This window comes from Urtica dioica, chromosome 2, assembly GCF_054948205.1.
Source record: "Urtica dioica subsp. dioica isolate 48M chromosome 2, U.dioica_male_clone48M_v1_H2, whole genome shotgun sequence".
NCBI classification, from domain to species: Eukaryota; Viridiplantae; Streptophyta; class Magnoliopsida; order Rosales; family Urticaceae; genus Urtica; species Urtica dioica.
Window position 1 is genome coordinate 55,494,845 of NC_142757.1, and position 25,237 is coordinate 55,520,081.

A 25,237-nucleotide genomic window follows, 5' to 3' on the forward strand; every position below is an offset into this window, starting at 1 on the left:
AGACTCGGTTTCCGGGGAATTTTTCCGACGAACACAACCCGTGAGTGAGAGAGAGAGAGAGAGGCTGTATATCTGTATAAACCCACTTTTGTCATCTCTTGTAGAATAGTCTAAGAAAGCTATGTTGATCTTAGTTTGTTTGATTTTTTTTTTTTTTGCAGCTCCTTTGGTTGAAGCTGATAAAGAGACGGAAGAGGAGAACTACGTGCTGTGGAGAAAATGGTGTCGCCAAATGCTCAATTGAGATCCCAAAAGGTGAAATCTTTTTATTATACTCAAGCGAATATGTAGATTGATAAATGTGTGTATAGGAAAATGAAGTATAAAGTCATGATGTGTAGGTGAGGCAATTCCTCTTGAGTACAATATGGTGGGTCTAAACGCGATAAGCTTTGACAAGGGGTGTTATGTTGGCCAAGAGCTTGTCGCTCGGACCCACCACCGTGGCGTTATTCGAAAGAGATTGCTGTTGGGAATATTGCCCACTTGAAGATAATGAATGAATGATTATTAAATTCGATAATAAGATTACTTTATTAGCATTATATGATTAGTGGGTTGAGTTCTAATCAATTAGAATCAATAACAACTATCTTCCATAGCCTCCATATTAAACTGAGTCACGTGCTGGGCACCTGAGTTCGGGCGGTGAGCTAAAACGAGGTCGATGACTGATATACGCCTGGAAAGCTATATCTAAAGTCATATATGTGGAACACATGGGTGAAGGCTGATCACTATGTGGGAGCATTCTACACTTGTGGTAAGTGTAGGTCTTGGTTGTAGATGTGTCGTTTAAGAACCGTTACGACACACTAACCGAGGCCACTATGATGGTCACAGTGAGACTTGATCTAAATCCTGAAGTGATCATGGACACTGGGTTATGTTACTGAGCTCTTTGACTCATTCTCTAAAAGGCTATTCATGCTAATCACAGCTTATGTCTTGGGAGTTTTCTCAGAGCATGATTCGAGTGGGAAGTGATTTACAGATACGGAATCCAGCCTTCCTGAAATAAGGTTAATGTTCACTCACCTAAGGGTTGATTCCAGAACCGATAAATTGCTAGCACTTTCGAAGTAAGTAACGTTCGAAAGAATCTTTCGCTGGGGAAGCAACGATGCTTAGGGCTGATATGTATCAAGAGAAGTATAACGGAAAAATTGACTTCTCTTGACACGGGTTGAACCTGGAGGATCTTGATCACGAACTGACTATATCAGTGGACACTCGTCACGATGAGTAAATATAATTCTAGTATAAAGGAGAGTTCAGTCTTGGCTTACAAGGTGGAGTATTTGACCAAGATTAAACGAATCGATGGAAAAAGAGAAGGACTATTTCGTCTTTTTCATCGGATTTGTTAAGCTTCTATTACTAGGTCCATAGTCCCCGATTCGGCTCTGATAAAGGCGGATAAGAACTTTCGTATAATAATGTTTATCATTATTAATCTCACTTGCTGTAATTGTGATTGACAGCATTAATTCTGGAAAACGGGTATTCGCAGAATTAAATAAATATTTATGGTAGAATTGTTTATTTATTGTTTGATCAAATAAATAAACAATTATTAATTATTTGTTTATTGTTGGACCAAGTAAATAAATAATTAATTGGGTTTTAAGCAATTGGGCCTTGCAAAAAATATGAAAATCGGATTTGGGAATTTTTGGCACTAGGGTTTGCGCAAATTCCCCTTTGGCCGTGTGCCTAAAATTCGAATTTTATAATATTGGTATTTACCAATATTTTCTCTTTAGTTGTTTAAATAAAGGAGAGAGAAAAATATAAGATATTGTCCTATATTTTCTCCTTATTTAAAGGAAAGTATTTAGGAGAATATTTATGAGAATAATATATTCTCCTTTATTATCTCACTAAATAAATTATTCTCTATTTAAATAAAAGAATAATATCTCATAGATATTGATCTGATGGATGAGAGAAAAACTAGGATTCACTTGTTGAGATCCAATGGTCTAGATTTAATCCACTAGTGTGAACACAATAAAAGGAAATAAAATATTCTGGAAGATTCCATGAATATCTCCTTTTACTACTATAAATAGGGGTTCATGAGAAGACAAAAATAAACAATTATTTTAAGGAATTTTGAGTGAAAATTTCGTGCATCACTAGCCTCCCTTGGCCGTGCATCTGCCTCTCCCTCCCCTCGGAAATTTGTTTCCATTCTTAGTAAAATTAGAGAGAGATTTCGAAACACCTAGTTTCGTGATTTAGTGAGATAAAGACTGTGCTCACTCATCTTTCTTATTCGTCTCGCAGATTACGTTTCGGAAGACTAAGGTGTCATCCTTGAGTCCTTCATCAAGACGACGCAAGGAGTACGCGATTGGATTGGAGCGTTCTGTAGCTAACCGAAAATCAATGTAAGTACTCGTTACTCTTATATCGGTTGCTTGACTTATATGCTCTCGTGAATTACATTAATTAAACATAACTAGATCTTGTTAATTATAACCGTAATTTAATTAGCTTATGATCAGTGTAATTAATTATTTTTCCGCATTAATATGGTTATATGGTGGAATAATCTCAAACGAATCGCATCGGAGCGATCGTTCGTGTCCGATGCGAGCTCGATCCACCAACAATTGCTACCATTAAAATTCCTCAATCACAACGGTGAAGGTAAGACAGAAAAAAAAGGCTTTTTTCACTAGTATTTTGGTTGATTTTTTTGGTTCGCTGTGTGATCTTCACTTTTTCGTTTTTTCTTGACACACATTTTGATTTTTTTTTTTTGGGGTCAGAAATAGTGTAAAAGTGTGTCCCGGGTCGGAAATCGTGGACGCCGAATCGGGCAAGAAAGTCAGGAATGTGACGACGGCGATCGGGTCTCGAGGGCTCGGAATCTTGAGGGCCGAAGAGGCGTTGAAGAGCTCAGAGTCATGTTTGGGGATAAAACGTCAAGATGATGTGAAGGTTGAGGCCTCAAAGCCAGATTGGTGGCCTAACGAGTGGTCTCAAGCAATAATTTTTTGGACCTTTTTTAATTTTTACCCGAGCACGAACCACCACGGTGTCGGGGGTTCGAATCCCTTCATTTTTTTTAATTAGGTGGTGGTGGTGGTCTAAGCCAAAAAAAAAAAAGAAAAAAGCCTCTGCTGAGATTGAATCAGAAAAGAAACGAAAAATAAGTTAAGGATAATAAGAATGTTCTCTCTCTCTCTCTCTCTCATGTATTATGTTGTTTATTTATTTATTTCTGGTTAATAAAGCTTCTAAGAGTCTCCATATATATATATACACACAAATATATATATATATATATATATATATATATTAACTTTCTGATTTTAGTTTTTTTTCGAAACAATTTTTGTCTGCTGTTTTTTTCAAGCTCGTGTTCAGGTTTCTACGATTTTGTTTCCCTACCTTTCTTGAATGTCGTTTACAACAGTTCCTGAATTATAATTCAGTTAGCCCAAATTAAACATTTGTTAATTTTCTTCTCCATTGTACTTTAGTTTTTCAATTAATCATTCTCGAAAAGATCTAAAATAGCCACAAACTAAAAAAGTTATTTATCTATTACAGCCTTTCAAACCAAATCAAACCAAACGAAACACTATAAATATATGAGAATATGATTTTGGGAATTGATTACGCGACAATACGTCAAACCAACCGTATTCTTTTTTTTTTTTTTTTTGCTAAGAAATGAAACCACAGTTTTTCCGCTTGCATCAATAATAATCTCGACAAGTAAACTTACAAAAAGAACATCTTATCCAACGAATTGAAACCAATTTTTTTAATACGATGAAGAAATGGTGTAGAAAGTGTGTCCGGGGTCGGAAATCTAAAGTATTGTACTTCAATAATTCTATGTTCGGAATAATCCTTTCTGGAATGTGCTTGAATGGAATTAAGCAACTACTTGAAAAAAAAATATATATCTATTAAACATTGCAATAATCTTTCCAACCAAACCAATATAAACATGATAATTATAGGAGAATATGATTGTTTGGGAATTGATTACACCACAATACTTCAAACCAACTTTTTTACTTTCCCAAAGAAATGAAACCACTTCTTTTCTCTAGCTTACACCAATAATAATCTCGACAACACAACTTAAAAACAAACCTTCTTAATTATCCAAAGAACTGAAACCACCTTTTTTTCAATTTTTTTTTATACGATGAGAAAATGAGACAGATTGCAAATTACCACAAACTCACGATAATAATTATAAATAAGTAAAAAAAGAAGAGGAAAACGCAAACTCATGTACGGCTTCTTTGGTGGTTTGGATGATTTAATCTATTTTCCATCCTTACGGGGATGCATAGCGTAATAAGCGGAGACCCCGCCAAAAATGAGCACGAGCGCACCAGCGATCAAGGCCAACACTTTCCACGGGCTGCTGAAGTAGTCTTGGTAGAACTGGGCCCACCACCGCGCCAACTTCCTCTCGTAGTGCTCCTGTATCTGTTCTTGCACATCACTGTAGGCGTCGGTGGGGACCACCAGGTCCGAGCCAATCTCGTTGAAGAGCCTGGCCACTTCCTTGTCGCTGCCGAGGCGGTTGCGCAGCACGTGGGTCTCCCTCAGATCGCGCACGTCCTGCTCTGTGTCCACAAGCGAGTCCATGAGCCACAGGTACGAGCTCACCCCGAAACCGCACCCTTCATTGCCGGGGCACATCTCGTACGCCACCAAATTCAGCAGCCTCGTCACCGTTGCTCTGTCCACAGTCAACGGCGGCAGCCTCAGCGTTGCGTTGAAGAACCAAGAGCTGGAGAACGTAACAACGGATAATATTGAGCTCTTGCTGGACTTGACCTTGATCCCCGCGGTTTTCAGGTCTTGTACGTTCCGAAAGGATCTCCGACTTTCCATCGATAAAAAGTCAAGATGCAGCGATGGCAAGATGGGCTTGCCAGTGCGGAGCGGATGCAAAAGCTGTGTTCGGAAAAGGTCAAGGAGGTGGAGAGGTTTCTCCTTTTCGAGAAAGTCACGTCGGTCTCTATTATCACCCCCACAGAGTTTAATTAGGGGATGCTGATTTTTCGGCGACACCACGTTGTAAGCCATGAACAAGAAGATGCTATTCTCCAACCTCTTTTTTTGGGCGCTGCAGTTTATGAGAATGTTGAGGAGGCGCCACGGAAGTTGATTCTCGAGAAGGAACAGGTCTTGCTCCATAGAATTCAGGACCCCACTGCTGATCCCAAACAGGATTACATATAGCTTGTCGGGGAACATGTCGATGAGCTGCAAAACAACGCAAGCGTCAAGAAACAATAGACTCAGCAGCCCATCGTCATCGAAGGGCTTGACCACGCTCTCTTCGTAGCATTCCTTGATCTCCTCCAACTCGGCTTTGACACGGTCGAGCAGTTCCTCCTTGCTTTTTTCGCAACCTCTGAGGAATCTTGATGCAAATTGGAGCTTGAGGTCTCTCTTGGCGAGCTTTTCGTTGCCAGCGTGGATGGGACCGATCGAGATCTCCCTCGGCGTGTAATACTGCTCTCTTCGTATTTGAAGCTTTATGCTATCCGGAACGTTCTGGATCTTGACACGTAATTTTGATGATGTGGCCGCGTAGAAAGCTTCGAATGGGTTTTTCCATATGTGTTTTTTTTTCTCCAAGTCCAAGTCATCAAGTAGCAACTCTGTTCCCCTCTTGTTTGATGCGTGACCTTTTTCGGCTGTTGTTTCCGTTTGGTCGTGTGTTGTTTCGATCTCATTGCTATCTTCTTCTTCTTTGGCCATTATGTTTTCAGCTTTATTGGTATAGCTGCAATATTTCTTTTTATCTTTCGCTTGCGCTTTTCTTGAATTACTATACAATACAACAGCTTAGTTACGTCATTTAAAAATAATAAATAGAAGATAAACCCTATTAATTCCAAAACATAAATACAAACCATTTTAAGCAAACTGAATAAAAAAACAAAAGGTATTTAAATATATAAAATACAGAGAACCCTGATCATTTATATCTATTATATATATATATATATATATATATTTTTTTTTAAAATCTTATTTATTTATTTCTTAAAAGTGAAAGACTAGTTAATTAAAAAAAATATTATATTTAGTATTATAATTATAAGCAGTGATAAACAGCAATCAGTGCTGATGCAACGGTGGCTCAAATACTTTTCTACGGAGAGGCTTGTATAATGACAATCAATTTTCTATAATTATATATAATCCTCTTGTTTTTGTTTGATTATAAATATTAAGTATGACACATAAAAATCATATCGTATGATATATTGGGCCACTTGTGTGAAACTAATTTAACGTATTGAATCAATTTGATCACGGCGGTTTATGAAATAAATACCATATAATAAAAAGGACTATTTTAAGTTTGAGTGGTTTCATTTTGTAATGGTTCATTATTGTGAAATAGTCACAGGCACAACAAGTGGGCATATATTTTATATTATATAATTATTTGCATGTGTTAATGTCAACGCGTCCGTAGTCCGTAAAATCATCATGCAATGCTTGAATGTTATTAAAAAAAAAAACTTTAAAAAAATAACAGACACACACACACACAAACGAAAGAAGAAGAAAAAAAAAACGAAATCGGAAAAAGATCCAAAAGGATTGATAAAATAATGTAAAAATATGACCAAGTCTATGAACTATGAACTATGAACTTTGGTTTCAATCGTAGTAATCTTAAAAATTGATAAAATATGGCTTTTTAGACTAAAATATTCTTCAAGACCAAACTTGTTGATAGAAACAGATAGAGAGAGGTTTGGATCGAGAGAAAATTGTTCTCTTCTGATTTTATTGATAGAATGAACAGAGTATTAAATAAATACATTGACTGATGTGATGTATATCCTAACGAGCTCTAACCGTCTAACCAACTCTGCCAGCGTGTCACGAGCTATCCTCATGCTCATTGGCTGATAGCTCTGTTAACGTGGCTGTTGACGTGTTGGCTGAGGTGTCTAAAGGTATAGCATGTCTAAACTTAGCGACCCCCCCCCCCCCCCCCCCCCCCCCCCCCTAAACTTAGCGGCGAGGAGTCGACGGTGAGTTTGTCCCGCATCTTCAGAAACCGAGTGACGGACAGATTTTTGGTGAGAATGTCGGCAATTTGATCAACTGTGGGAACATAGCGTATTTCAAGCTCACGACGCAGGACCATATCACGCACAAAATGCAGATCGATTTCCACATGCTTCGTGCGAGCATGGAATACTGGGTTGGCCGCCATTGCCGCGGCACCGATGTTGTCGCACCAAACAATAGGAGGGCGCGAGATGGGAACTCGATGTTCAGACAGGAGGGAGCGAATCCAAGCTAGTTCTGCCGCCACGTGAGCCAGAGATCGGTATTCAGCCTCTGTACTGGAGCGAGCGACGACATGTTGCTTGCGTGAGCTCCAAGAAACCAGGCAACCTGAGAGGAAAACACAATAAGCGCTGGTGGAGCGTCGATCATCAGGATTTCTAGCCCAGTCCGCGTCAACGAAACTGGTGAGAACGAGAGTCTCAGATGTCTTGAACGTCAAGCCACATGTGATTGTCCCCTTGAGGTAGCGCAACACGCGCTTGCAGGCTAGCCAGCGAACTGATGTAGGGGCTTGGAGAAATTGACTGAGCTTGTTGACCACGTGAGCAATATCAGGGCGTGTCAATGTGACATATTGTAGGGCGCCAATAGTGCTCCGGTAGACAAACGGGTCAGTCATGGGTTCACCGGCGAGTCTAGAAAGAGATTCTCCTGGAGCAGCTGGACTGGAACACGGCTTCACCTCGATCATGTTTAGTCGTTGGAGGAGATTAGCAACGTATTTGGACTGAGAGAGATGAAGAGTGGTCGCATCATGTGTTGCTTCAACGCCAAGAAAGTAGTGGAGCGACCCAAGTTGCTTCAGTGCAAACTGAGCATGAAGATCCTTGGTCAGTTGAGCGATGACTTTGTCATTATTGCCAGTGACGAGTATATCATCCACATAGACCAGAAGAAGGATATACACTCTATCACCGACAACGATGAACAAGGAAATATCTGCTCGAGACTCAGTAAAGCCCCGGTTGAGAAGAGCTTGACGCAGACGCTCAAACCAGGCCCTAGGCACTCGTTTCAGGCCATATAGAGCCTTGTGCAATTTGCAGACGTGATGTGGCTTTGTCTCATCTCTGAACCCCTCTGGCTGAGTCATGTACACATCGTCAGTTAAGATGCCGTTGAGAAAAAGCATTGTTTACATCCAGTTGTTTCACGTCCCACCCTTTGAAGACAGCAAGTGTGAGGACAATTCGAATGGTGCAAGACTTTACCACATGGCTGTAGGTCTCAGAAAAATCCACACCAGGAGTCTGTGCAAATCCTTTGGCGACTAGACGCGCCTTGTAGCGTTGGATTGCACCTGAGGGCAGGTATTTCACTTTAAACACCCACTTATTCCCTATAACTTTTTGAGCTGGTGGTGGTGGGACTATGGACCACGTGTTATTCTGTGCCAAGGCATGAAGTTTAGCCTTCATAGCACTCGTCCACGAGGGATCTGTGAGGGCTTGCTTCACTGTGTCTGGTGTACGTGGACCAGGACTGACAGTTAGAGGATGACGGGACACAGTGAACACCTTTGGTTTGTATATCCCCGACTTAGCTCTTGTCTGCATGACGTGACTGTTGACAAGAGCTGAGCCCTGATGCTCAATGTGATAAATGTGTGTATAGGAAAATGAAGTATAAAGTCATGATGTGTAGGTGAGGCAATTCCTCTCGAGTACAATATGGTGGGTCTAAACGCAATAAGCTTTGACAAGGGGTGTTACGTTGGCCAAGAGCTTGTCGCTCGGACCCACCACCGCGGCGTTATTCGAAAGAGATTGCTACCATTAAAATTCCTCAATCACAACGGTGAAGGTAAGACAAAAAAAAAAAGCTTTTTTTTTTCAATAGTATTTTTGTTGATTTTTTTTGGTTCGCTGTGTGATCTTCACTTTTTGGTTTTTGCTTGACACACATTTTGATTTATTTTTGGGTCAGAAATGGTGCAGAAAGTGTGTCTCGGGTCGGAAATCGTGGACCCCGAATCGGGCAAGAAAGTCGGGAATGTGACGACGGCGATCGGGTCTCGGAATCGTGAGGGTCGAAGAGGCGTTGAAGAGCTCAGAGTCATGTTTAGGGATAAAAGGTCAAGATGATGTGAAGGTTGAGGCCTCAAAGCCAGATTGGTGGCCTAACGAGTGGTCTCAACACTATCACCAACACACTGTTTTCTAAAGTCTAGTACTTCAATTATTCTATGTTCGGAATAATCCTTTCTGGAATGTCGGTTCCTAAAGTATAAGTCATGTTAAGCTAAAACTAAACAATATTTTTTTCCTCCTCTCTACATTGTAATTCAATTTTCAGTTAATCAAACTCCATTTTTCACTATTTTCGAATGGAATCAAGCCCACTACTTAAAAATAAATAAAAAATTATCTATTAAACATTGCAATAATCTTTCCAACCAAACCAATATAAACATGATAATTATAGGAGAATATGATTGTTTGGGAATTGATTACACCACAATACTTCAAAGTTCAAACCAACTTTTTTATTTTCCCAAATAAATGAAACCACTTATTTTCTCTATCTTACACCAATAATAATCTCGACAACACAACTTTAAAACAAACTTCTTATCCAAAGAAATGAAACCATCTTTTTTTCATTTTTTTTTTTATAAGATGGGAAAATGAGACCAATTGCAAATTACCACAAACTCACGATAATAATTATAAATAAATAAAAAAGAAGAAGAAGATAACACAAACTCATGTACGGCTTCTTGGTGGTTTGGATGATTTGACTATTTGCCACGTTGAGGTGGAAACGCAGCGAAATAGGCGGAGACTCCGCCGAAAAAGAGCACTTGCGCGCCAACGATCAAGGGCAACACTTTCCACGGGCTGCTGAAGTAGTCTTGGTAGAACTGCGCGCCAACTTGCTCTCATAGTGCTTCTGTATCTGTGCTTGCACATCGCTGTAGGCGTCGGTGGGGACCACTTCCTCGTCGCTGCCGAGGCGGTTGCGCAGCACGTGAGTCTCCCTCAGATCGCGCACGTCCTGCTCCGTGTCCACAAGCGAGTCCATGAGCCACAGGTACGAGCTCACCCCGAAATCGCACCCGTCATTGTCGGGGCACATCTTGTGCGCCACCAAATTCAGCAGCGTCGTCACCATCAAGCTGTCCACAGTCAACACCGGCAGCCTCAGCGTTGCGTTGAAGAACCAAGAGCTGGAGAACGAAACGTCGCATAACGAGCCCGAGGTGGGGCTGATCTTGATCCCCACGGTTTTCAGGTCCTGCATGTTCCGGAAGGATCTCGAACTTTCGACGGCTTCACTCTCTTTGATGCAGTAGAGCTGATACCAACGAACAATCCTCGGGGGAGGATACGAAAGAATCCTTCGGAGAAGGTCAAGGAGGTGGAGAGGTAAGTTGTTCTTCGCGAGTAATTCACTTTGGTCATACCCGAAGAAGAGTCTTTTAAGGCTTTCGTTTCCTTTCTAGAATGTCGTTTACAACAATTCATAAAGTTATAGTTCAGGTCAGTGATGGGAATTTTCTTAACTAAAGAAAAATTCTACACGACGCAAGCGAACGTGTCGTCAAGTAATAAAGTGCAAAAGCACGGATATCGATCCCACAAGGACTCTAGACTATTTCCGAAGCAAACTCACTAGCTTTCTTTTTCGAGTTATGGAAAATGAAAAATGGGGGGTTTTTGATTGTTTTGAGAACAAGATGAAATGTAAACAAAAGTGAAAACACTATTTAAACACAAGTTAAAAGGAAGGGGCGCGATTTCGTTATTTCATCGAGTCGGTCGGTCTTGGTACGATTCTAAGCTCGGGTTTAGAGTTGTAAAATTTAGTCTCAATCCCTCTTAAAACATTCACTAATCTCTCTCGAATCTTTAGGAATCTAGTTACGTGTCGAACTTACACCTCTCGGTTTGGGTCCTACTAAAACACAAAACCGCATTTAGCCCGGGATTTCAATCAACTACATCTACCCCCTAGTCTTTCTATAGCTCTAGGAAGGTTAATGATGGGACGGGTAGAGCTCACTCGTTTATTACCTCTCGGTTTCTAAACTCGTCTAAGGTTCACTAATTAGTTAGCTACTCTAATTAGCGTTAACACACAACCCATACCCATAATATTTCACTCTCAACCCAACCATGAAGCACAAAATCTAATCTAAAGGTTTGACCAACCAACTCAACTACTCAACTACATCGCACCCCAAATCTATTTAGCTACTCATAATTAAGAATAAACAAAGTAAAATTGAAATAAGTAAAAGAAACAAAACAATAAAGAAACAAGACATTGAATGCTAATCTCAACAACCAAACAAAGCTTTCATTAACTCAAGCACTACTTCAATATTCCACTAAGATAAAACAATAAAGTAATCGCAATACTCAATGCTCAATAGATAAAAATAATCAACAAAACTCAATAGAATGCTTGAAAGCTTAAAATATGTTCAACAAAACATTAAGTGGAGTAAATAAGTAAATAACAATAAATAAAAGAGATAGAGTTAAGGATGAACAAATGGAGATGATGAGGATGATGGAGGTTGTCACTTCTCCCTCTTCTTCTTCACTTCCAAGCTCAAGAACAAAAATGAGTGTCAACCCTAGCTTTCTCTCTCTCACTTTCTCTCCCAAGGTTTCAAAACAAAAACTAAAAGTGTTCTATGCTAAAGCCTCCCCTTTTCCTCTTTGAATAAGTGTATATGAGGGTTTAGGAGAGGTTTTCGGAGCAAAAATGGACCCTTGGATGAGATCCAAGGGCCAGAAATGATTTAAAAGACGAGCTCCAAGAATTCTGAAAAAGCACCTGGCGCGGCGCGCCACTTATCAGGCGCGCCGCTCCACTCTTGAATTTCTGAAGGCGCGCCGCGCCTCTCTTGCGCGTTGGCCGCTCGAGCTCTCGGGTGAAAATTTGGTCACCAGGGGCGCGGCGCGCCATTCAATAGGCGCGGCGCGCCATCCTTGAGAAGCTGACTTCTTGTTGACCTCCGTTGACTTTTGTTGACTTGACTTCAAATGACCATAACTTGCTCGATTTAGCTCCGATTCAGCCCGTTTTCGCACCACCACCTTCTCATACTCTCTCAAACCTGAAAATGCAATGAAAACTACAAAATAATATCAAAAACATTAAGAACAAGCTTCGATTCTTATCTAAGAGTCATAGATAAGTGTGAATGAATCTCACTTATCAAACCCCCAAACTTGAACCGTTACTTGTCCTCAAGTAACAAAGCAAAAAAATATATACAACACAACCACACAAGACTTAACAAAGTCACAAAGCTATACCGAAGAATGAAAGAAGTTATGCTACGCTAAACTAAAAAAATGAGTGTTGAAAGTGCTATGGCCTTGGTTTCGCATGAACATCTCTCCTAGACAAAATCGACTCAAGAGTAAGAACAATCACATGTAAAGCTCAATTAATACAAGTGTTCAACCAATTCTCGTGTGGCTTTACCTAGCTTGAGGCTTCCCGTGTAAAAGTTTTCATCGAGTCCAAGTCAAGTATCTTCGGAGTTCTTTCTACCTTTTCCTAGCATGCAAACTCAAAATGGATATTCAATGATGAATTAGGAACACCATAAGGCTTTCACCAAACACTCTCCACTCGGTTTAGGAGAGTAAGCGCTAGTCCAAAGGTCTTTTAAGGCTTGTAACGTTAGGCTTGGGTCAAGGGTAGGATATGGAGTTTTTAAGTGACTAAACACGCTACCCTAGCGACTCATACTCACCAAAAGAGCAACATTCACAACTTTCTTTTACATTTTTTTCTTCGTTAACACTAAGCTTCACCAATACCCCCAAACTTAGACTTTTCAAACTCTAGTCTAGATTATGTGATTGCTTGTCTAACAAGAAATGTTGCACCACGCCAAATACAAACAACATAAAATAAAATGTAAAAGGATATATGAATATGTACATCTCTTTACCAAGCAAGATTGTGCTCTTTTTTTTCTTTTTTTTTTTTTTTTGAAGAAATAAAGGGAAATAATAATTTACATGGATATAAACAAAAGCCGGCGCGGCACAAATTTCGACAAGCAAGAAGAGCACATATTCTACAAGATATAACACACAAGCTCAAAGAGTCACTCAAGAGTCGCTAGCTCACGGGGTTCTTTGTGGGAATTTCAATTCATTGGCTAGGCTTCTTTGTGACTATGTATCAAGAGTTGATTTACGTTCGGCTTTTTGTGAAAATGGTTCTAAGTGGAAGTAGAACGGGTTGGCTTTTGGCTCGATTGGCTATTCCTATGCCTTTTTCATCCTAACGCTTCTCTCCTATTACCATTGAGCCTCGAGGAAGGATCAAACGGTTCTAGTGTTCCGAGATGCATTCTTGCTAAGGTTAGATTTTCAAAACTCCTAAATACTCTCTATGGACTCGAAACGTGCAACGTGAGATGAAGATTCATCGGGTCACTAAAAGCTAAGCAAAGCCACCATAGAGTTTTGGCCAAGCACGAGACTTGTAGCGCAAGAAAGATACATTGCTATTACTCCTAAGTCTCAAGACTCTATGGGTCATCAACATTCATATTCCACAAGCAAAACCAAGGCATTTCACACATCCAACACTAAAAAAAAGAAAGAAAATAAATAAATTATAAAATTAAGCTACTTAAGATCAAATCACACAAATTATGGAAAACCTAAAAAGAAAAAAAAACTAGATTAAACCAAAGACACACATAACACAACAAACAAACTTAAATTATCCAAAACAAAATATGCTACGAAAACGAAAATAAAGCAATAAAACTTAAATTATCCATGAAAAATGAGAAAAGAGAGAAAATGGAGTACCGACAAGCCCCCGCAATTTGTGGAAACACCCCCCCAAACTTGAACTCGACATTGTCCTCGATGGCGCGCATTGGAGGGGGGCGGAGCTAAGAGATCACATGGCGGTGTCGCCATCATTGTCCGGCGGTGGCGGTGGTGCGTCGTAGTAGCTTTGGTATCGGTAACATGGCGGGAATGGGTCGAAGAAACCGTCGGGGAGACTTGACGATGCGCCGGATCCACTAGTGTCGCGGTAGCTTGCCGAGGCGCCTCCGGGAGCCCATTGGTTGTAAGCATTGTAGCCGAACTCCGCCGTGGTCGAGAACCACGAGTGTTGATTCTCGACAAAGGTGGCGAGCGAGTTGTGCGCCGCACCGAGTTGATCGATGCTCCGCTCGAGTTGCCCAAGTCGAGCCTCCGATTGCTCCCACCGTTGGTCTTCTACACGGCGTCGTTCCGTCTCCTCGCGCATGAATTGAGAGGTGTACTCCCATCTTTGATCGTCTTGTTGGCGCCGCTCGGCTTCTTGACGCATGAAGTCATCCCACCTTCGGTCCTCGACTTGGTACCGCTCTTGAGAGGCGACACCGAGGTTCCCCATCATTGCGAGCACTTGAGCGTATTGTGGCTCATTGATGTCGGGCTCGGGCATAGGCGCTTCTGGAGCCGCGTGTCGGTAGCGGGCGGGTTCCTCGAGGTCGGGAGCCATGTTGAGGAAGCCTCTTCCATTCGCCTCCGCTAGCCCGGCCATTTGAGGAAGACCGTTGATGAAGGCGGAGTCGATCTTCTTCCCTTTCGGCGCCCTCTCTTCGTCGTCATACGTCTTCACATTGGCCGTCTCACACATCTCCGTGATAAGCCCGCCAAAACCGAGACCGCCGGTTGTAGAACACTTTGCCGCATCGAACATCTTTGCTCGAATTATTTTCCCGACGTTGACACTACGCCCGGTGACGATGCAATACAAGAGCACCACTTTGGAGATCGGGAGGCCGTGGGCGTGCGTGCTCGGCATGATGTTCGAGCTTATGAAATGAGCCCAAGTCTTTGCGTACTTGCTCATGTGCGTTGTCTTGAGCTCGAGCGGTTCTCCCGCTTGATTGCGCTTCCACGACGCTCCGGGGCCGCACAACGTGGTCAAAATATCGTTGAATGGAGGGTTGAGGGCTAAGTTGTGGTAGTCGTCGTCGGGTATATTAGGGAGGCCGAGATGCTCGTTGATTGCCCTCGACGTTATGCTCACGAAAACCCCCCGAACCGTTACCGAAGGGCTTGTTTCTTCGGTGGCCCCAAGGTTCGCGTAAAATTCACGAACGAGGTCCATGATAGCGCGGGTCTCGATGGTCGCTAATTTTGTCCACCCGCGCTCTTCGATTTGAGCCATGAGGTTGCCGTTGTCGGGGCTCGGTATGAATTTCCTCTCCGGGATGAAGTTCTTTTCTACGATTTTTGCCCATTTAGCGTCGGCTCCTACGATGAGCCTCGACAACGGAGTTCCACGGGCTGACGCCGCCCTCGCTCGCTTTGGTGCCATTCCTGAAAATCACAACTCGACATGGCATTAGACTCCCGACGCCGGGACGCGGCGTCCGGGAAAACGGGTCACAATATGGAAAAATTAAAAATCGACCCTATGTTCACAATTGTCAAATCAACACTTACGCACCACACTACCACCTTATATGAAGTCAACAACAAGTTCAAAATCGGCCTAAAATACACAAAAATCACAAAATTTCTCTCTCGGCCATTTTTACGAACACTTGGCGTGCAAACTTTTCGAGCATGAAACCCACACAAAATGCAATTTTCGAGCACCCAAACTCATCTACAAACAACCTAAACACATCCTAAACATCATATCCATCATCAATTCGTCCAAAATCATTAAGAAATTTCGAAAATCAACTCACCGTGAAAAAGGGAATTCGGAGTGAAAATGCACAAAAGAGTTGAAATCGACGATGAACACACAAGAAGGAGCGGGAATAATGATGTTTAATGCAAGATTTATGAGACAATTTGGTGTTTTGAAGTTGAAATTTCGAGCTAAAAATGTTAGGGTTCGGAGAGGAATGGAGAGAGTTTGTGGAAGTTTGAAAATGGGTGTTTTGAGCCAATCTCGGGTTTAAAACACGCCTAGGCGCGCCGCGCCACTTATCAGGCGCGCCGCTCCAAAGTTCAAAAACGTGAAGGCGCGTCGCGCCTTCCAGCGCGCCTCAACGCGCTGGCTCTCGGGAACTTTTTTTACACAATCGCGCGGCGCGCCACTTGTCTAGCGCGCCGCGCCCTGTAGCTCGTTTTTTTTTTTTTTTTTTTTTTTTTTTTTTTTTTTTTTTGAAATACAAAAAAGAACAAAATAAAAACTAAGAAAGAAAAATTCACACAGAATATTTAAAGAAAATAAAATTGAAGAAAATCAAATGAAAATTCAATGAAAGAAATTTGTGGGTTGCCTCCCATAAGCGCTTAATTTAACGTCTAGAGCTCGACGGGGTATCGTTTTGATGTTCATCGTTCGGGATCGAGGAGAGTGACTACCCGCTCACTCTCGAATACTCCACCGTAGTAAGGCTTCACACGTTGTCCATTCACTTTGAATACCGATCCATTTGCGGCCTTGAGTTCCACCGAGCCGTACGGGAACACTTGAGTGACTTCGAACGGTCCGGACCATCGAGATTTCAGCTTCCCGGGAAAGAGTTTCAACCTAGAGTTGAAGAGAAGAACTCGTTGACCCACTACGAACTCCTTGCGCACGATATGTTTGTCATGCCACGCCTTGGTCTTTTCTTTGTAGATCTTTGCGTTCTCATACGCGTCGGTTCTTAGCTCGTCGAGGGCGTTGAGATGAAGGAGTCGTTGTTGCCCCGCCGCTTGGTAGTCAAAGTTTAGCTTTTTCATCGCCCACAAGGCCTTGTGCTCAAGCTCAACCGGTAAGTGACAAGCTTTTCCGTAAACAAGTCGATACGGAGACATACCTAAGGGCGTTTTGAATGCGGTTCGGTAAGCCCAAAGAGCGTCGTCGAGCTTGTTAGACCAATCTTTCAACGAACTACCCACCGTCTTTTCGAGGATTTGCTTGATTTCTCGATTCGACACTTCCGCTTGGCCATTGGCTTGAGGATGATAAGCCAACGCTTTCCGATGGGTAACGCTATACTTGGTGAGAAGCGCTTCAAATTGGCGGTTGCAAAAGTGAGACCCACCGTCGCTTATGATGGCTCGAGGGGTACCGAATCGAGAGAAGATGTTCTTCTTGAGGAAGTTTAGGACCGCTTTCCCGTCACTCATCGGTGTCGCTTTAGCTTCGACCCACTTCGTTACATAATCCACCGCGAGGAGGATATACTTGTTGTTGTAGGACGATGGAAATGGGCCCATGAAGTCGATCCCCCACACATCAAACGGCTCGATCTCTTGAACATTTGTCAATGGCATCTCGTTTCGGTTGGAGATGTTTCCCGTCCGTTGACATCGATCGCACGCCATGATGAACTCTCGGCAATCCTTGAAGATCGACGGCCAATAAAAACCGCTTTGGAGAATCTTAGCCGCGGTGCGTGTCGGGCCGAAGTGCCCTCCACATTCCAACTTGTGGCAATGCCTCATCACCGAGTCCATCTCATCTTCCGGAACACACCGACGAATGATTTGATCCGCACATTGCCGATAGAGAATCGGCTCTTCCCAATAGTACCTTCGAACATCCGAGAGAAACTTCTTCTTTTGGTACGACTTGAGGTCTTCCGGAATCACCTCGCCGACTAAATAGTTGACATAGTCGGCATACCATGGTAGTGCGACTCCTTGAACCGCCATGAGTTTCTCGTCGGGGAATAAGTCGTCAATGGGCTTGGCACGATCATGGACGTGCTCAAAGGTCTCGAGACGCGAGAGATGGTCGGCTACCAAATTCTCCGTTCCTTTCTTGTCCTTGACCTCCACATCAAATTCTTGAAGCAAGAGAACCCACCGAATAAGCCGAGGCTTGGCATCTTTCTTCGTCATTAAATATCGTATCGCGGCGTGATCGGTGTAGACTACCACCTTGTTTCCGATGACGTACGGCCGGAACTTGTCGAAGGCAAACACCACGGCTAAGAGCTCTTTTTCGGTGGTGGTGTAGTTGAGTTGAGCTTCGTTGAGAGTTCGGCTTGCGTAGTAGATGGTGTGGAAGACCTTGTCCTTCCTTTGACCGAGAACCGCTCCAACCGCGAAGTCACTCGCGTCACACATCAACTCAAAAGGCAAGTCCCAATTCGGGGCGGTGATGATCGGGGCCGTGCTTAACATCTTCTTTAGAGTGTTGAAAGCTTCCAAACACTCCAAAGTGAAAACAAACTTCGCGTCCTTCTCGAGCAAGCCACAAAGAGGCTTAGTGATCTTTGAAAAATCTTTGATGAAGCGCCTATAGAAACCCGCATGGCCGAGAAAGCTTCGGACTCCCTTCACCGATATTGGAGGAGGTAACTTAGAAATCGTCTCTATCTTTGCTCGGTCAACCTCCAATCCTTTCGCCGAGATTCGATGACCCAACACAATGCCTTCTTTCACCATAAAGTGACACTTCTCCCAATTTAGCACAAGGTTGGTCTCAACACACCTCGAAAGCACCATGGACAAATGTTCAAGGCATTGGTCAAAGTCGGAACCAAACACCGAGAAATCGTCCATGAATACCTCGATGGTACGCTCCACCATGTCGGAGAAGATCGCCATCATGCACCGTTGGAAAGTCGCCGGTGCGTTGCATAGCCCAAATGGCATTCTCCGGAAAGCAAACGTGCCGTAGGGACACGTGAAAGTGGTCTTCTCTTGATCTTCGGGGGCGATGGCGATTTGATTATACCCGGAATAGCCGTCGAGGAAGCAATAGTAGTTGTGGCCGGCGAGACGGTCGAGCATTTGATCAATGAATGGCAACGGAAAATGGTCTTTCCGAGTTGCGTTGTTGAGCTTTCGGTAGTCCATGCAAATGCGGTGACCGGTCACCGTTCGAGTCGGAATGAGCTCGTTGTTGGCGTTCTTCACCACCGTTATGCCTCCTTTCTTCGGCACACATTGAACCGGGCTCACCCAAGGGCTATCGGAGATGGCGTAAATGACTCCGGCGTCGAGCCACTTCAAAATCTCCTTTCTCACCACTTCCTTCATCGCCGGGTTGAGTCGTCTTTGATGCTCGATCGAGGGGCGGTGGTCGTCTTCCATGAGGATTCGGTGCGTGCAATAGGATGAACTAATGCCTTTGATGTCGGACAAAGTCCATCCTAAAGCGGTCTTGTGTCTCCGCAACACCTCCAAGATTTTCTCTTCCTCCATTTTGCTCAAGTGAGCGGAAATGATCACCGGGAGTGTGGACTCGTCTCCTAGGTAGGAATATCGGAGGTGCGATGGCAACTCCTTGAGCTCTAGCTCGGGTGGCTTCTCGATGGATGGAAGGACTCGTGGTGGTCTCTCTCCCAAACTTTCAAAATACTTCTTTCGGTTTGGCTCAAAGCTATCCATGTAATTTGCTTCACCTAAAGCTTCACATCTCAACAACTCATTAGCAAAATCCATTGAGTTTAGAAGACATACCTCGAGTGAGTCGGTGGATTGGTGAGCATAATCGTTGATGATGGCGTTGCACATATCGACTCGGAACACGTCATCGCTAGCTCTCGAATACTTCACCGAGTCGAAGACGTTGAAATGAGCTTCTTCGCCATTGACCCGCAACTTCAATTCTCCTTTTTGCACATCGATGAGCGCACCGGCGGTCGCTAAGAAAGGTCTCCCCAAAATGATCGGAATGTTCCGATCTTCCTCCATGTCGAGCACAACAAAATCCGCGGGGAGGATGAACTTATCAACCTTGACGAGTACATCTTCAATCACTCCACGAGGATACTTGATTGACCGGTCCGCCATTTGAAGCGTGATGCGAGTCGGTTTGATTTCTCCGATTCCAAGCTTGAGGAAGATTGAGTACGGCATCAAGTTGATGCTAGCTCCCAAGTCACATAACGCCCTCCCAAGATTCGAGCCTCCAATATCACAAGGAACGGTGAAGCTCCCCGGATCTTTCAACTTCGTGGGTAGCCTCCGTTGGATAATCGCACTACACTCCTCGGTGAGAGCTATAGTATCGCACTCTTCGCTTATCCGTCTCTTGTGGGAAATGATCTCCTTTAGGAATTTCGCGTATTTCGGCATTTGCTCTATCGCATCGGCAAATGGTATATTGATCTCTAGTTTCTTGAAGATGTCAAGAAACTTACCAAATTGCTTGTCGATGTTGTTTTTCTTGAGGCGTTGAGGGAACGGGACTTGAACGGGAACCTTGGTGGTTGGTGGAGCAATCGGAAGTCGCGTCGGTGAAGCTTGATCCGTCGGTGAAGACTCGTCTACATGCCCCTTTCCTTTCTTTTTCTCTTGGCTCTCGGTCGAGTTGTCAACCACATTACCACTTCTCAAAGTGATGGCGTTACATTGTGATCGGGGGTTGACATCGGTATTGCTTGGAAGGGACCCTTGCGGTCTCTCGCTCATGGCTTTAGCGAAGTGACCCATTTGAACTTCAAGAGTTCTTATTTGGGCCGAGTTGCTTTTGAGGACCGCTTCTTGGCGTTCGAGTGCGGCCGTGGTGTTCGTCATGAACTTGGTGTTTTCAATTGCCATTTGGGCAATTAAATCTTCAAGATTTGGTCTCTTGTCTTGAGGAGGAGGATTATTCCGGTATTGTGAGCTCCCATGGTGTTGTTGATGTTGTTGTTGAGGCGGTGGGTGTTGATGTTGTTGATGATGTGGTGGAAGGTATGGTTGTTGGTGTTGAGGTGGAGCCGGTTGCATCGCCACTTGGTCTTGAGGATTTCTCCATGAGAAGTTTGGATGATTGTTCCTCGCTCCCGTGTAATAATTCCCCGAGTTTTGGTACGTGGGACGATTGTTGTGGTTTCCCACAAACTTGGATTCCTCTATCTCGCCACATTCGTCCGTCGGATGAGGACCCGCACACAAACCACACTTGTGGTGAGATGTTCCCACCGCCTTCACCGCTTCTTTTCCGTGGACGGTCTTCGCGAGTTTGGCTACCTCAATTGTCAACGATTTGAGGAGCTCCATCTCCGGAGTTATCGGCTCTCTCGCGGCAATTCTTCTCTCGACCGGGCATTGATCGTTCACTTGGGCCATCTTCTCGAGTAGTGCAAATGCATCGGTGGTGGTGTTGTCGAGAAGTGAGCCCCCCGATGCGGTGTTGACTCGGTCTTGCGTCGAGGCCATAAGCCCGCTATAGAAGATTTGGAGTTGCACCCACTCCGCAATACCGTGGCCCGGACACTTCCGAATCATGTCCTTGAAGCGAGCCCACGCTTCGTAAAGGGACTCTCCGTCGTATTGTCCAAAGTTATGGATTTCGTTTCTCCTCCGGGTCATCTTCTCAAAAGTGAAGAATCGTGAGATGAACTTCGAGCATAAGTCATCCCATGTGGTGATCGAACCCGGAGCAAGAGAGGATAACCACCCATGTGCGCGGTCTCGGATGGAGAACGGGAAGAGTCGTAGACACACGGCCTCCTTGGATAAGTGAGGGAGATTGAACGTGTTGCAAATCCGCAAGAAGTTGTTGATGTGGTCTTGCGGATCTTCGGAGGGGGAACCGGCAAATTGATTGGTTTGCACCATGTGGATGATCGAGGTTTTAATCTCGAAGTTTGGGTTCCCTTCCATCTCCGGAATTCGTATTGCCGATTGGTGCTCGTCGAAAGTAGGTTGACCATAGTCGAGTATGGTCCTTCGTTCTTCTCCATGTTCCGCGTTTCGACGAGCTTGATGTTGTGCTTCATTGCCTCCTTCCATGGCGGCTCGCCTTGCCTCCGCTCGGTTCCGTCGGCAAGTCCGTTCGATCTCGTGATTGATAGGAATGAGCGGAGGGTTACGTCGTCGCATACACCTTTAAAACATAAGAGGCACACAATAAGCACAAGAATAACAAACAAACTCAAAAATTAAACTAGATAATTCAATCGAAAATAGAACCGAAGTCCCCGGCAACGGCGCCAAAAACTTGATGGGAATTTTCTTAACTAAAGAAAAATTCTACACGACGCAAGCGAACGTGTCGTCAAGTAATAAAGTGCAAAAGCACGGATATCGATCCCACAAGGACTCTAGACTATTTCCGAAGCAAACTCACTAGCTTTCTTTTTCGAGTTATGGAAAATGAAAAATGGGGGGTTTTTGATTGTTTTGAGAACAAGATGAAATGTAAACAAAAGTGAAAACACTATTTAAACACAAGTTAAAAGGAAGGGGCGCGATTTCGTTATTTCATCGAGTCGGTCGGTCTTGGTACGATTCTAAGCTCGGGTTTAGAGTTGTAAAATTTAGTCTCAATCCCTCTTAAAACATTCACTAATCTCTCTCGAATCTTTAGGAATCTAGTTACGTGTCGAACTTACACCTCTCGGTTTGGGTCCTACTAAAACACAAAACCGCATTTAGCCCGGGATTTCAATCAACTACATCTACCCCCTAGTCTTTCTATAGCTCTAGGAAGGTTAATGATGGGACGGGTAGAGCTCACTCGTTTATTACCTCTCGGTTTCTAAACTCGTCTAAGGTTCACTAATTAGTTAGCTACTCTAATTAGCGTTAACACACAACCCATACCCATAATATTTCACTCTCAACCCAACCATGAAGCACAAAATCTAATCTAAAGGTTTGACCAACCAACTCAACTACTCAACTACATCGCACCCCAAATCTATTTAGCTACTCATAATTAAGAATAAACAAAGTAAAATTGAAATAAGTAAAAGAAACAAAACAATAAAGAAACAAGACATTGAATGCTAATCTCAACAACCAAACAAAGCTTTCATTAACTCAAGCACTACTTCAATATTCCACTAAGATAAAACAATAAAGTAATCGCAATACTCAATGCTCAATAGATAAAAATAATCAACAAAACTCAATAGAATGCTTGAAAGCTTAAAATATGTTCAACAAAACATTAAGTGGAGTAAATAAGTAAATAACAATAAATAAAAGAGATAGAGTTAAGGATGAACAAATGGAGATGATGAGGATGATGGAGGTTGTCACTTCTCCCTCTTCTTCTTCACTTCCAAGCTCAAGAACAAAAATGAGTGTCAACCCTAGCTTTCTCTCTCTCACTTTCTCTCCCAAGGTTTCAAAACAAAAACTAAAAGTGTTCTATGCTAAAGCCTCCCCTTTTCCTCTTTGAATAAGTGTATATGAGGGTTTAGGAGAGGTTTTCGGAGCAAAAATGGACCCTTGGATGAGATCCAAGGGCCAGAAATGATTTAAAAGACGAGCTCCAAGAATTCTGAAAAAGCACCTGGCGCGGCGCGCCACTTATCAGGCGCGCCGCTCCACTCTTGAATTTCTGAAGGCGCGCCGCGCCTCTCTTGCGCGTTGGCCGCTCGAGCTCTCGGGTGAAAATTTGGTCACCAGGGGCGCGGCGCGCCATTCAATAGGCGCGGCGCGCCATCCTTGAGAAGCTGACTTCTTGTTGACCTCCGTTGACTTTTGTTGACTTGACTTCAAATGACCATAACTTGCTCGATTTAGCTCCGATTCAGCCCGTTTTCGCACCACCACCTTCTCATACTCTCTCAAACCTGAAAATGCAATGAAAACTACAAAATAATATCAAAAACATTAAGAACAAGCTTCGATTCTTATCTAAGAGTCATAGATAAGTGTGAATGAATCTCACTTATCAGTCAGCAGCCTAAACTAAACATTGATATTTTTTTTCTCTTCTCTCAATATTGCTTTTTACACTTCAAATTATCATTCTCAATTTACCTTTATTATATTAAAAACAATAAATAGCTATGCAGTAAAAAAAATCCAAAATTAATAATCACATGCACTTCAATGTTTAAAATTTAAATCATCATTTGAGGGCATTATTCTTTGGTGAGCCGTTGAACAACTTGTTCAATGTTAGGTCTATTCTCGGGAACCTCTTGCGTGCAACCCAAGGCATGTCTCATGAGCTCGGCTCTCCTCGAATTCTTTGCAGTAAACTGGACGCCAAATAATCTAGCGGAAGCTTTCAAGACTAATATGGACAATCATGCACATGCAAAGTATATAAATATAGTTTAAAATTTAAACGTTTTTTAGTTTTATGCATTTGAAACTCTCTTCACCGCAACACAATTTAGTCTATAACGTATCACTACATGACTGAATTTAATAGACAAAAAAACTAGGTAAATAGTAAATTAAAACGTTTGAAATTGCTATATCGTCAGTGTTTTTTAAGACTTAATTAAAGATGACGTGACCTAATAAATGAAAATGATTATTTACCTAAAATTTACTTCTGTAAATATATGAAAGTAACTATTTATTTAAGATTTACGAAACGTTGACTATTTAGTAATGTCAAACTGTAAATGTTGCTATTTACTTCATTTTTTTTAAAGAAGTACTTTTCATTAAGCCACAACGGTCGGGAAAAAAACTCCTCACAGAGGGAGGAGCGTCCTCAAGTGACACCATCCCATTCCAGCCGGAACGAGAAGCCCAAGAACAAAGGGAGTGAGCCAGACCATTCAACTCACGAGGAGCCCAAACAAAGGAAAAACAAGGAAAAAAAGACATGGAAATTAAAATGCTAGAAAAAACTGGAGATAGTTTCCACTGTGGACACCTTAGTCCCTTTGAAAGGGAGTCCATTAGTGGCTTGTGGTCGCCTTCGAAGACGAGTTTCGGAAGAGTGAGACGACCTGCAATTCCAACTGCTGCCTGAACACCCAACATTTCGGCTTCCAGCCTGTCCAGAGAGCCACAATCCGACCCGCGGAGTCTCGCACCGCTACTCTGATCGTCACTCTACCTTCCGTGAACGCTGCATCAGTGTTGATCTTGAACCAGTCCGGAGGAGGGGGATTCTACGCAGCCCGGCGAACCGAGACTGCTACTGGTTGAACCTGTTCGTGCGCAACAGACTCCTCTTGTGAACGGAAGAGGGTGCCAAGCTCTCCGCTGAGACGGCGAGCCTTGCTTAAGAGCTGAGAGATTGACGGCGTTGAGAGCCTTCGCGGATGTGCCCCACAAAACTCATGCCCAGGGTAAGCCAAATCCCTCTGGGAAATCGTCATAGAAAAAAGAAATGGACCGAGGATTCTATACCTTCGTGGCAAATCGGGCAAGTCAACGACCTCTGAGGGAAGATACGGTTGATAACCACTGCCGTTGGCAGCGCGTTAGCTGCTAGGCGCCACAAGAAGAGCTTCAACTAATAAACTACATATTAATGTGTACATTACATACAAGACCAATATTATGGCGTAAAGTCCTAAAAAACGCCCACGTACAGCCCAATATTCCTCACCAAA

At 43.2% G+C, this 25,237-nt stretch overlaps 1 protein-coding gene and 1 pseudogene across 2 annotated transcripts; one reads left to right on the forward strand and one right to left on the reverse strand.

Moving 5' to 3' along the window:
• Positions 1-3: 3 nt before the first annotated feature.
• On the forward strand, positions 4-9,255 carry LOC149405884 (putative transferase At4g12130, mitochondrial; annotated as a pseudogene). The gene is made up of 4 exons (XR_016295576.1): positions 4-40; positions 162-255; positions 8,737-8,895; positions 9,019-9,255. The product of XR_016295576.1 is annotated as a putative transferase At4g12130, mitochondrial (transcript).
• A 7,124-nt stretch (positions 9,256-16,379) lies between these two features.
• Positions 16,380-25,000, reverse strand: LOC149405885 (uncharacterized). The gene is made up of 6 exons (XM_089607890.1): positions 24,830-25,000; positions 24,550-24,731; positions 20,873-21,804; positions 18,471-20,566; positions 17,484-18,374; positions 16,380-17,366 (listed from the first exon to the last, which is right to left on the reverse strand). The coding sequence occupies exons 1-6, from the start codon at positions 24,998-25,000 to the stop codon at positions 16,380-16,382; spliced, it is 5,259 nt and encodes a 1,752-aa protein (XP_089464016.1).
• Between the last annotated feature and the right edge of the window lie 237 nt (positions 25,001-25,237).